The sequence below is a fragment of the Microcebus murinus genome, chromosome 2 (assembly GCF_040939455.1).
Source record: "Microcebus murinus isolate Inina chromosome 2, M.murinus_Inina_mat1.0, whole genome shotgun sequence".
Taxonomy (NCBI): domain Eukaryota; kingdom Metazoa; phylum Chordata; class Mammalia; order Primates; family Cheirogaleidae; genus Microcebus; species Microcebus murinus.
In genome coordinates, this window is record NC_134105.1 from 13457398 (window position 1) to 13470190 (window position 12793).

The 12793-nt window shown below is 39.7% G+C and overlaps 1 protein-coding gene across 24 annotated transcripts in view; it reads right to left on the reverse strand.

Moving 5' to 3' along the window:
• Positions 1-12793, reverse strand: part of EIF4G3 (eukaryotic translation initiation factor 4 gamma 3) — a 352113-nt gene that overhangs the window by 27558 nt on the left and 311762 nt on the right. For 15 of the 24 annotated variants that reach the window (XM_075994735.1, XM_075994745.1, XM_075994741.1 and 12 more), the window contains 2 exons: positions 8355-8470; positions 2658-2830 (listed from right to left, as the gene is read on the reverse strand). In XM_075994735.1, coding sequence (XP_075850850.1) covers positions 2658-2830; positions 8355-8470 — 289 coding nt within the window. Of the gene's footprint in view, positions 1-2657; positions 2831-8354; positions 8474-12793 lie in introns of all 24 variants that reach the window. The other 9 variants (XM_075994744.1, XM_075994737.1, XM_075994731.1 and 6 more) reach the window with 1 other exon arrangement.

Here is a 12793-nt window from a genome sequence, read left to right on the forward strand (position 1 = left end):
AAGGACCTAAGCTTTATTTATAAAGCCTATTTCAAACCTGCCTACTTTACTGCTTGGTAGCAGTGCGTATCCTGAAGGGAACTGTAAGGAGAAATGGCTGGCTTACCAGGGGCCACTATACCTGGAGGCCTTCTGCTTTCTATGCTTTCCAGAGCCATCACGGGCTTGGGGAGCCAGGAAGAAACTGCTTCCCTGACTGCTCAGAAGTTGTATCTAAGCAGCAGCATCATCCAAGGAAGCTGATCTCAGATGCTCCGCCACAATACCACGGAAGGACAGAGATCTTTGGAGCTTGAGCATAAAAAACCAAAAGACTTAGGGCATTTCCATGGCTCCAGTGAAATAGCCTCTCTGTAGATTATGAACCACTTAAAATTAAGGCTTTAGAAGGGATTGTGAAATTCCGATCTACTTGCAAGAAGGCTCTTGGTGGATGACAAGATGGGACTACCTCTATGCTTCTATCTTAGAAAAAGCTGGGCACTAAATTGTCAGTCCTCTCTACTTAGAAAGGAATAGTACAATTTTTACAGGTCTTGGTCTAAGGATGGTTTGTGTGTAACTAAATAGTAAAATCTAGGCCTGGAGCCACTGCATTGTGTCTAGCTATAGAAGGAAGCAGGGATGGAGAAATATGAAGTAATTGCTGAGATGCAGAAGTATTAATCTCATTTTCTGTCTAAATATGGGTCACAGTGTTGTAGTTACTGATAGCAACAGCAATACCATTACCACCAATGAAAGTGTAGCCACCATGTACGGATATGACACTTTTTCTTCAAGGCATCCTATAAAAGGAAATGCAAATGTCTGAGATACCCTAGAAACCAAGCTAGTATCTCGTAAGTTCAATTATAGCCAAAAAAGGTAAACCACACTTCCTGGGAGCTTTCTACATATGAATCAACACTTTAAAAAAAACCTGCCTGGGCTAGAGTACAATAGAGTCATCACAACTCACTATAACCTCAAACTCCTCGGCTCCAGTGATCCTCCTTCATCAGCCTCCCAAACTGTTGGGATTACCCGCATGAGCCACTACACCTGACCTGAATCAACTTCTGAAATATAGTCTGAAGAGATAGAAAATGGTAAATAATTCAGCATTATCATTCCCAGAATTCTCTGGGGGAAAATATTCTTTTAATAATAATGTCTGGGTAATAAGTAAATATTTATAAATTGATATAATAATCACCCTAACTATAGTTTCTAGGGGCTTGAAACTGTAGTTTCAAGTTGGCTAGGGGCAGACTTCAGTTTGACTGTCAGAGTACATATACCTTCCTTTGCTCTTACTATTGGCACTGGCTGATTACTTGAGTGAACCACAGATTTCTCTTTAAAACTGGGAAATTATCCTGGGTACTTAAAGGCAAACAACCACAGCAACTTTTGCCAAAATTTCTTACTAATTTAACTAGAGAAAAATAATAAGCAGTACAGAATTCTTACTATCATTTGACTTTAACAATAATCATATGACAGGTGAGTATGAGATGACAAATGTGAATCTCATGTTGAGACCTGTATATTCCCTTAGACAGTGGGAATCTGTCAATGTGGGGTGTGAGTCTATGGTTACATTTGGTACAACATGGCTCCTAAAACAAAATTTTTTGCCATATGCAATTTTCATCTTAAACATTGGTTATACAACCTATGCCTTGGTAAGATATTGTGATTATTCCACAAGGAACCTGATCCATGCACCTTCTTTTTTTTTTGAGACAGAGTCTCGCTTTGTTGCCCAGGATAGAGTCAGTGCCATGGTGTCAGCCTAGCTCACAGCAACCTCAAACTCCTGGGCTCAAGCAATCCTGCTGCCTCAGCCTCCCAAGTAGCTGGGACTACAGGTATGGCCACCATGCCCGGCTAATTTTTTCTATATATACATTAGTTGGCCAATTAATTTATTTCTATTTATAGTAGAGACGGGGTCTCACTCTTGCCCAGGCTGGTTTTGAACTCCTGACCTCAAGCAATCCGTCCGCTTCGGCCTCCCAGAGAGCTAGGATTACAGGTGTAAGCCACCACACCCAGCCCATGCACTTTCAATGATGGTGTATCACAAATACACCAGAATCTGATCAAATGAGGATATACCACCAATGATAGGCAGAACTCATTTAACCAGCCATTGATAAGATAAAACGAAACCAACCTGAAAATAGATCAAAGCATTAAGAATGTGAAGTAACATATCCTTCCATGGGGGCTAGAGTTGACAGACAAGCACTTCCTGACCAAAAGAACTATGGTTTATTGAAAGTATACGCTTTATGTTTAAGTCAATTTTCCAACATTTTTCTCCCAAAGAAAAGTTGTTTTCCTCAAAGAACATGCAGGGATTTAAATGTAAATGGGCTGGTGAAGGCTTCAGAGTTTCCCTGAAGCTAAGGAGTCTCTGCTACCTTAGTTACTTCATGATACAGGTCTAACAATAATATTTAGAAAACAAAACCATAGCCATTATGCCCCAGCACAATATACAAAATGCCATCATATCAATATTCAATATATTATGAATATATATCAAAATATTATATTACGGTGGACATGGAAAAAGCTAAATACTTTAAAAGGTAATTACTTTAAAGGTTAACTAGTATTCAAGAGCCTAGTAACTGAATACCACTCTTGGGGATGATACCAACCCTTTGAAAAAGTCCTGTTTGCTCAGTTTCTCTGACTGTACCAGCTGATACAGCAGTTGGCCCATGTGATCCCTGGTGATCTGGCTCCTTTCCAGGGTGGACTCCACTCCCACTCTCACGAAAATGTGTAGCAGGCTCTGGGCATTCAGCTCTTCCACACACTGCATGGCTTCCTGTTCAAACAGCAAATAAAGGCTTACTCCAAAATTTGGATAGGGTTACCTGAGTGTTAAAACCTTTTACTTATGGCCGGGCATGGTGGCTCACGCCTATAATCCTAGCACTCTGGGAGGCCGAGGTGGGAGGATTGCTCGAGGTCAGGAGTTCGAAACCAGCTTGAGCAATGAGCGAGATCCCGTCTCTACTATAAATACAAAGAAATTAATTGGCCAACTAATATATATATAGAAAAAATAAGCCAGGCATGGTGGCGCATGCTTGTATTCCCAGCTACTCGGGAGGCTGAGGCAGCAGGATTGCTTGAGCCCAGGAGTCTGAGGTTGCTGTGAGCTAGGCTGATACCACGGCACTCACTCTAGCCTGGGCAACAAAGTGAGACTCTGTCTCCAAAAAAAAAAAAAACAACAAAAAACCTTTTACTTATAACAAAGTCAGTAGAAAACTCCATGAATAAGACAGTTTTCATATTTGTTTGTTTAAAATAATATATAGCTCAGTAAAAAAAAAATGATGTGTTTTTATAAGGCTAACATGTTTAAGTTAACAATTATTTTGAAGACAGTCTTGTTTTGTTGCCCTGAGTAGAGTGCAGTGGTGTCATAGTTGCTTACTGCAACCTCAGACTTCTGGGCTCAAGTGATCCTCTTGACTCAGCCACTTGAGTAGCTGGATCTACAGGAGTACACCATCACATCCAACTAATTTTTCTGCTTTTAGTAGAGAGAAGGTCTTGCTCTTGCTCAGGCTGGTCTTGAACTACTGAGCTCAAGCCATCCTTCTGCCTCAGCTTTCCAGAGTGCTAGGATAACAAGCATGAGCCACTGTGCCTGGCAAAGTTACCAATTTTATTAAAGATCAAAGGACCAGACTCAAATGTATTTTTCTACAAAATTTTTATCTATTTTATGATCATTTAAAAAACCGAAAATAGTATACATTATGAAACAGAAATTCAAGATCATGATTCAAAGGCCTTAATGTGGCAACAGAAGTTACTCTGTCTGGGTATGTCAGTATTTGTACAACCTTCAATGAAAAAGGGTCTCCCTTCATAGAAAAGCTAAATTTAAATGATAGAGTTAGGTTAAACATTAAAATTCTTTTGGAAGTTATGTGGTGTGGGGCTTGTTTAAGTGGTCCTTTGTGGAGTGATCCAGCTAGGTCTTTGGTCTGGAGGGTAAAAGCCTGGCCACTAGGGTCACTGAATCACCAGTAAAGCAGTATACTTCCCTGCTCTCAGCTATTGCTCTGGAATCCAAAATCTTTTGGTTCAATCTCTGAAGGAAGTAGCTCTTCCAAGTGGGAAGATGCAAGTGAGAAGGGAAGTCACCTGACTGCAGAAGGGAGGAAGGTTCATTTAGGTGTCTCACTGCTGTTGCTGTTTCTCTTCCCCACTATTTTATTTAATACCTCCCTCACATTAACGTTTTATCTAAAGATATTTCTTTTTTTTGAGACAGAGTCTCACTCTGTTGCACAGGCTAGAGTGCTACGGCATCAGCCTAGCTCATAGCAACCTCAAACTCCTGGGCTCAAGCAATCCTTCTGTCTCAGCCTCCCAAGTAGCTGGGACTACATGCATGTACCACCATGCCTGGCTAATTTTTTCTATATATTTTTAGTTGGCCAATTAATTTATTTCTATTTTTAGTAGAGACAGGGTCTCGCTCTTGTTCAGGTTGGTTTCAAACTCCTGATCTTGAGCGATCTGCCTGCCTCGGCCTCCCAGAGTGCTAGGATAAGGCATGAGTCACTGCACCTGACCTAAAGATATTTCAAATCTACAGAGAAACTAAAAAGTAGTACAATTTGAGCTTCAAGTGGGGGTAAAAAAGAAAAAAAAAGTAGTATAATGCACAACTATGTATCTTCACTTTTAGATTCATAGTTTTCTTTCTCTAAATGTCCAAATTTAATATTGATACAATAATGTCAATCAAAATATTATTTGATATATAATACATATTCAAATTTCCACAGTTGTCCCTAAATGTCCAATATAGTGTTTACTGTTATTGAGTTCAACTGAGAACCTGACTTTACATGTCCTTATGTCATTTAAACTCCTTTAAAATAGTCCTATTTTTCTTTTTTTTTGTCTCTTCATAACATTGTCATTTTAAAAACAGGGCAGTTGTCATGTACAATTATTTCTTAAATATATTTTTAATTAATCAATCCCTTTTTATTTATTTCTAGCCACATCTGCATGTCACACACATTCTTAGTCTGCTAAATACATTACCACTCATCTTTCTAACATCCAACTTCCAGAATGTTGCTGCTGTCTAATTTCTGGGCTCTTTATCTTTGTGGGCTGTTACCTCTTTTTAAGGGCCATTAATATCATTATAATGCCTTTTCAGTAGGGAATGTAAATGAATATGCAAGTATTCAATCCTCAACATTTAACTTAAAGTGAGTGTCTTCTAATGGGAATTCATTCACTGTGTCTGCACAAGAGGTCAATATCCTGTATTACGGTACTTCTGTCATAGCAGTTCATAATCCCCTTGCCCTTCCACTTGATTTCCTCATGGTTTGCTTCTTCTTGTCTTTGAGCTCTCAGTTGAAAGGAGACCTCCTGTTGTCTTCTCTGACTGCCCTATCATATCAATTAATTTTACTTTTGTGCACTAAAACGTTATTTTGCTTTCTGTAGCTGTTGTTTGTTACTTATTTTAAGGGCCAGAGTCATCTGTATCTCCCCACTAGAATGTAAGCTCCATAAAACCAGACTATGTTGTTCATCACAAATATTATGGTATACTGAGGCAGTAATCTCTAAAATGTGGCTGGCATATTTCAGGTATTCAATAAATATATTGCACAGAGGCTAAAAACATACATGGTGGAGTCAGAGGTATATGAGGAATATATATATATATATATATATATATATATATATATATATATATATATATATATAGCATTTGGCACCTTGCCAAGCACAAAATAAGAGTTCAATAAATATTAATTTGTATTATAGTTAGTAACCATAGCACCTACTAAGATAATGTTAGGAAAAAAACTCTTCCTTAGGAGGAGCTCTGTAAGTTTTTAGCCTGAACAGCACCTAACACAAACATACAGGAAGCTCTCAATAAATGTCCAACATTATTACCCAGTTCTTTTTGTCACTCTGTAGGCAAAGCTACCTTGTCCATTGCACAGTAAAATTCTAAAGTCTTAATGACCCTGCCCCTTCCACACTGCAGGCCTGGCCTATGGCTCATGATTGTCCAAAGAGTCTTCCTGCTGCACTTAGGTGCTATTAAAGTCTTTTTCTCCCTACACTTTCAGTTTATCACAGGGTCATATTTTTCCCTTTCAAAGTGTTTGTCACTCACAGACTTTATACATCCTTCAAATTATGTCTGCAGCCAATATTCATTTCTTTCCTCCTTATTGTCTCTGCTTTTCACCTTTCTTAGCCTTTTAATTTTCATGTAATTCTTTAACATTTCCTTACTTCCTTGCAAGAAAAAATGCTCTGCTGCCAGTTTACGAGAATACTCCCCATTTTCCAGGAAGCTGACTAATGAATCATAGTACATTAGGTATCTTCATTGGCTCTTTCCAGTTAATGTTCATTTATTTTGCTACATTTCTAAGGGTTTCTGGAAAGCACTCCTATCTATTTCAATCATCAAAAACTTCCTACTACTTTTTTTTTTTTCTTTTGAGGCAGAGTCTTGCTCTGTTGCCTGGGCTAGATAGAGTGCTGTGGCATCAGCTTAGCTCACAGTAACCTCAAATTTCTGGGCTCAAGTGATCCTCCTGCCTCAGCCACCCTAGTAGCGGACTACAGGCATGCACCACCATATCTGGCTAATTTTTTCTATTTTTAGTTGCCCAGCTAATTTTTTCTATTTTTATTTGCCCAGCTAATTTTTTTCTGTTTTTAGTAGAGACAGGGTCTCACTCTTACTCAGGCTGGTCTTGAACTCCTGACCTCAAGCAATCTTCCTGTCTCCCAGAATGCTAGGATTACAGGCATGAGCCACCATGCCTGGCCAACTTCCTACTACTTTTAAATTTTGGACAATTGCAGAGCCATAGGGTTTTAGAAGGGTGGGCTATAAATAAGCTAGGTGATTTTTATGTATGGAAAGTAAACAATGACTAGAATGTCAAGAAAGCCAGTAATCTTAAAATAATTTTTTTGTTTTTTGACACAGACTCTCACTCTGTCAGCCTGGCTACAGTGCAGTGACATCATCATAGCTCACTGCAAACTGAAACTCCTGGGTTCAAATGAAGCTTCCACCTCAGTCTCCTGAGTAGCAGGGACTACAGGCACATGCCGCCATACCTGGATAGTTTTTCTATTTTTTGTATAGACGAGGTCTCACTCTTGCTCAGGGTGCTTTTTTGTTTGTTTGTTTTTTTTTTTCTTTTTAGAGATAGGGTCACACTCTGTTGCCCAGGCTGGAGTGCAGTGGTGTAATCATAGCTCACTGTAACATATGAACTCCTGGGCTCAAGTGATCCTCCTGCCTCAGCCTCCCAAGTAGCTAGTACTACAGGCATGTACCACCATGCTTGGCTAATTTTTAAATTTTTTTTCTGTAGAGATGGGGTCTTGCTAGGTTGCTCAGTCTGGTGTCAAACTCCTGGCCTCAAGCAATCCTTCTGCCTTGGCTTTCCTAAGTGCTGGGATTACTGGTGTGAGCCACTGCACCCAGACTGAAAGAACTTTTAATAATACAATGCCAAAGCAAAAGTAGTAAATATATCTGACAAATATTTTGAAAAGACAGTTTTAGCAGATAAACCTTTTCTAACCTCAGATAACTAGATCCCATTATATGATCTTTCCTAATACCCTATAGGTCGACTAGCCTTTATTGTAAATACAATTTAAATAACTGTGGAGTTATCTGTTTACTCTGTTTCTGCCATTTGACTGTAGGGCTCATGAAGTCAGGTAGCATGTCTATGCTTTTTACTACCATGTTAACATGAAGATCAAGGAGAATGGAAAGGCTTAAGAAGGGTAAATTCAAAGCCATGTCTTAAAAGGTATGACTTAGGCTCTCTGACCCTGACACATTGCTTATTCCTTTGTGTCTCCACTTTTCATTGATGAAATAAAGAAAAAGTAATGCTGGGCATACAGCAAGGTTAATATGAGAATGACAATAAAAATGACTGTAAAGAACCCTGACAGGTATATTTAGAGTGCCAGGAATGCCTCATGATGATAATGTGTTGTGTTCATTAATATCAAAGTCAATTTGGTTTTCCCTTAGTGGGGATGGACTGGTACCCATTCTCTCTTCCCACCACTTGATCTTGTGAACTACAGTATCAATTTAAATGAGAGTACTTGGCAGAAATGCACCAGATTTAAGCAAACAGAATTGTGTAGGACTCTGATTACTCAATCTAAGTCTGACCAGTTCACCACGACACTTGATTTAAATCAGAACCAAGTAATTACATTTATCTGTCATAGGGTTTTCTGTGTTATTGTTGCTTTCTTTTCTTCTTCTTTTTAAAAATCTCATTTACCTTAAAATCATTAATGTGTAGAAATTCATCAATAATAGATTTGGACTTCTTCTCCATCTCCTCTTCTGATAATGCAGGCTTGTCAGAGGCTGACCCAGCTGAAATTTCTGCTTTCACTACTAGTGAGATTAAAAAGAAAAGTGGAAAAGTAAAAATAAAAATTACTGTTAAAATGGTGGTATGACTGACAATATTTATGTGCTTTTACATTGTTTTTTTAAGAAAAGGCATTTAATAGATAAAAATTTGACAAAACAGGACACTTCAAAGGAGAAAACAGAAAACTTTTAGTTTAGAATAGCTATGCTCTAAGTAACTTCATAATCTACAACACTTAACAAGATTTAGGGACATGATACACTTTTCTAATTAGAGTTTTTTTGTTCCTTTTTGTACTTTGACTGTTCCCCATTGCTTAGACAATGAAGAACACATGAGGCTTTCACGATCCTACACAGGTCAGGGCCTGGCTTACCACTGAGCTGAGCAACACTGGCTTTGGGCAGCTGCTTGAACATAGTAGGTTATTAAGTATGAAATGTCAGATTTTCCTTAAGTACTGAGTTTGACAACTGATATCTCTGATATTTCACTTTGACATTTTTTTTTTTTTTTTGAGACAGAGTCTCAATTGTTGCCCAGGCTAGAGTGAGTGCCATGGGGTCAGCCTAGCTCACAGCAACCTCAAACTCCTGGGCTCAAGCAATCCTGCTGCCTCAGCCTCCCAAGTAACTGGGACTACAGGCATGCGCCACCATGCCCGGCTGATTTTTTCTATATATATTAGTTGGCCAATTACTTTCTTTGTATTTATAGTAGAGACGGGGTCTCGCTCTTGCTCAGGCTGGTTTCGAACTCCTGACCTCAAACAATCCGCCCGCCTCAGCCTTCCAGAGTGTTAGGATTACAGGCATGAGCCACCGCGACCAGCTGACATTTCTTTATTATGTTTATTACTATTCCAACAATACTGGACCATTTGAAACAAATTGGCAAAGTAAAGAAGCTGGATAGATGGATTCCATGTGAATTAAATGAGCGTCAGAGGAGAAATCATCTTGAAGCTTGCCTTTCTTTGCTGTCATGACATAAAGGCAAACCATTTCTACACCGTAATGTTATGTGTAATGAAAAATGAGTTCTTTTTGACAATTGTAAGCATTCAGCACAATGGATGGATAAAAATGGAGTGTTGAAACATAGCCCAAAATTGAATCTTCAAAAAAAGTTAATGGTGTCTGGTGGTCCAGCGCAGGTATTGTCCACTATACTTCATGAAACTTGGTCAGCTGATGACAGCAGATGTCTACTGCAGCCAATTTGATGAAATGATGAGGATGCCTGCAATTAAGCAGCCGAGACTGGGCAATAGAGACAGGCCAATTTTCCTGCAAGACAAAGCTTGACCATGTGTCACACAAACAGTGCTGCTCAAACTACAGAAGCCGCACTTGGAACCTGGAACCTCTTTCTCATCCACAGTATTCACCAGACCTTGCACCAACTGACTACCCACTTCTTCCAGGCTTTGGATCACTTTTTGTAAGGAAAAATATTCAATTCTTAACAAGCTGTGAAAATGTCTTTTGTGATTTCATTGCCACTCAATCTCCAGGCTTCTTCGCTGTGGCATAAACATGCTACAGTTAAAACGGCAAAACTGTGTGGATAGTTTAGGTGCATACTTAATGGTGCTGCTTCCTGTTGAGATATAATAAACTATACTTTTGATTTGAAATTGGACATTTCATATTTAATTACCTAATACCATGGCTCCTCCTCCTACAACTTTGCTTAGAGAGCTCCTACTGTCTGGAATGCTCTTTCCCTCTGCTCCATACCCCACCCTCTCTGCAAACCCCTTTCATTCCTCCTGGTCCTTCAGATGAGTAAAGCTGCTCCTTTCACCCCCCTGCCCCAATTCTAGATAGAACCAAATTCCTTCCCTTCTTAGCATTTTTCTCAGTTTGTATCTTTTTTTTTTTTTTTTTGAGACAGAGTCTCTCTTTGTTGCCCAGGCTAGAGTGAGTGCCATGGCATCAGCCTAGCTCACAGCAACCTCCTACTCCTGGGCTCAAGCAATCCTACTGCCTCAGCCTCCCAAGTAGCTGGGACTACAGTCATGCACCACCGTGCCCAGCTAACTTTTTCTATATATATTAGCTGGCCAATTAATTTCTATTTATAGTAGAGATGGGGTCTTGCTCTTGCTCAGACTGGTTTTGACCTCCTGACCTCGAGCAATCCTCCCACCTCGGCCTCCTAGAGTGCTAGGATTACAGGCGTGAGCCACCACGCACCGCCTCAGTTTGTATCTTTTATGGAATTACTTGATAAAGGTCTTTCTGATCCAGCAGGCTGAAGGCCAAAAACAGGTATAAAGTGTGTCACACTCACTATGCATTTGATGAATGAACAAATGACCCAGACAATAAACACACATAGGACAACTGTGCTACATTATTCACTACACATAAGATATTTTCATGTCCTATCCTGTTATGTTCCAAAAATACTTAGCACTGATAAGAAAGCCACATATCCCTAAAGCTGTATTATCTGAAATCCGTATCAACTGGCAGAAGACATTTCAATTTGCCTCTGAGATCCATTTAGAGATTTTAGTTATGAGAAACATTTATTTATTTTTTCCTTTCATTTCATCATATTATGGGGATACAAATATTGTTAGGGTTCCATATATTGCCCCTGCCACCCCCCTCACCCCATGCCAGAGCTTCCAGTGTGTCCAACCCCCAGGTGGTACACACCGCATCCATTATGTAAGTATACACCCTTCTCCTCCTCCCCCCTCCCACCTGCCCTCCACCCGATAAAAGTTTTTTGGTTTTTTTTGACATTTTGGTTACATTGTATATCTTTGCCTCTCCCCAAAAAGGTTTAGTGGTATGCCCCCCCCCAATGCTCGCCATATCCTTAAGATGTAGGTCTCTGCCCTCCCCCCCCACCCCCGAATCTCTGGAGAACATTACCACCATTTGAGCACCATAGTTTTAATCAGTCAGTACCAATTTGATGGCGAGTAGATGTGGAGCCCATTTTCCATATCTTGTGTCGCCTCACTTTGGATAACGGGCTTAAGCTTAATCCAGGATAGCATAAACGATGTTAGCTCACTGTCGTTTCTTAGAATTGAGTAATATCCCATTGTGAGCATATACCAAATTTTAATTAACCACTCATAAATTGACGGGCACTTGGGTAGTTTCCATGTCCTTGCAATAGTGAATTGTGCTGCCATAAACATTCGGGTGCAGATGTCTTTATAACAGAATGTCTTATGCTCTTTTGGGTAGATGCCCAACAATGCTATTGCTGGGTCGAATGGTATTTCTATTTCTAGCTGTTTGAGGTATCTCCAAATTCTTTTCCAAAAAGGTTGCACTAATTTGCACTCCCACCAACAGTATAATAAGAGTGTTCCTGTCTCTCCACATACTCGCCAGCATTTGTTGTTTTGGGATTTCTTGATATAGGCCATTGTCACTGGGGTTAGGTGGTATCTCATTGTGGTTTTGATTTGCATTTCTCTGATGATTAGAGATGTTGAACATTTTTTTATATGTTTGCAGGCCATTATTCTGTCTTCTTTGGAGAAGTTTCTGTTCATTTCTGTTGCCCATTTCTTGATGGGGTTGTTTGATTTTTTTCTTGTTAAATTCTTTTAAGTTCTAGATAGATTCTTTTTTTTTTTTTTAAGAGACGGGGTCTCGCTCTTGCTCAGGCTGGTTTCGAACTCCTGACCTCGAGCAATCCGCCCGCCTCGGCCTCCCAGAGAGCTAGGATTACAGGCGTGAGCCACCGCGCCCGGCCGATAGATTCTTGTTATTAGACTTTTATCAGAGGTGTAGAGAGCAAATATTTTCTCCCATTCTGTGGGTTGTCTATTTGCTCTACTGATAGTTTCCTTGGCTGTGCAGAAACTTTTTAATTTGATCAGATCCCATTTGTTTATTTTTGATGCTGCGGTGATTGCCTTGGGGGTCTTCCTCAAAAATTCTTTGCCTAGACCAATGTCTGATAGGGTTTTCCCAATATTTTCTTCTAGGGTTCTTAAGGTTTCATGCCTTAGGTTTAAGTCTGTTATCCATCTTGAGTGAATTTTTGTGAGAGGTGAGAGGTAGGGATCCTGATTCACATTTCTGCATGTAGCTAACCAGTTTCCCCAGCACCATTTATTGAAGAGAGATTCTTTTCCCCATTGTATATTTTTGTCTGCTTTATCAAAGATTAGGTTACCGTATAGTGATGGTTTCATCTCTGGCATCTCAGATCTATTCCAGATATGGATGCTTCTGTTCTTGTGCCAGTACCAGGCTGATTTAACTATTATTGCTTTATAGTACAGCTTGAATTCAGGAAGATTTTTAGATAAAGTCTCACTCTGTTGCCTGGGCTAGAGTGCTGTGGCGTCAGCC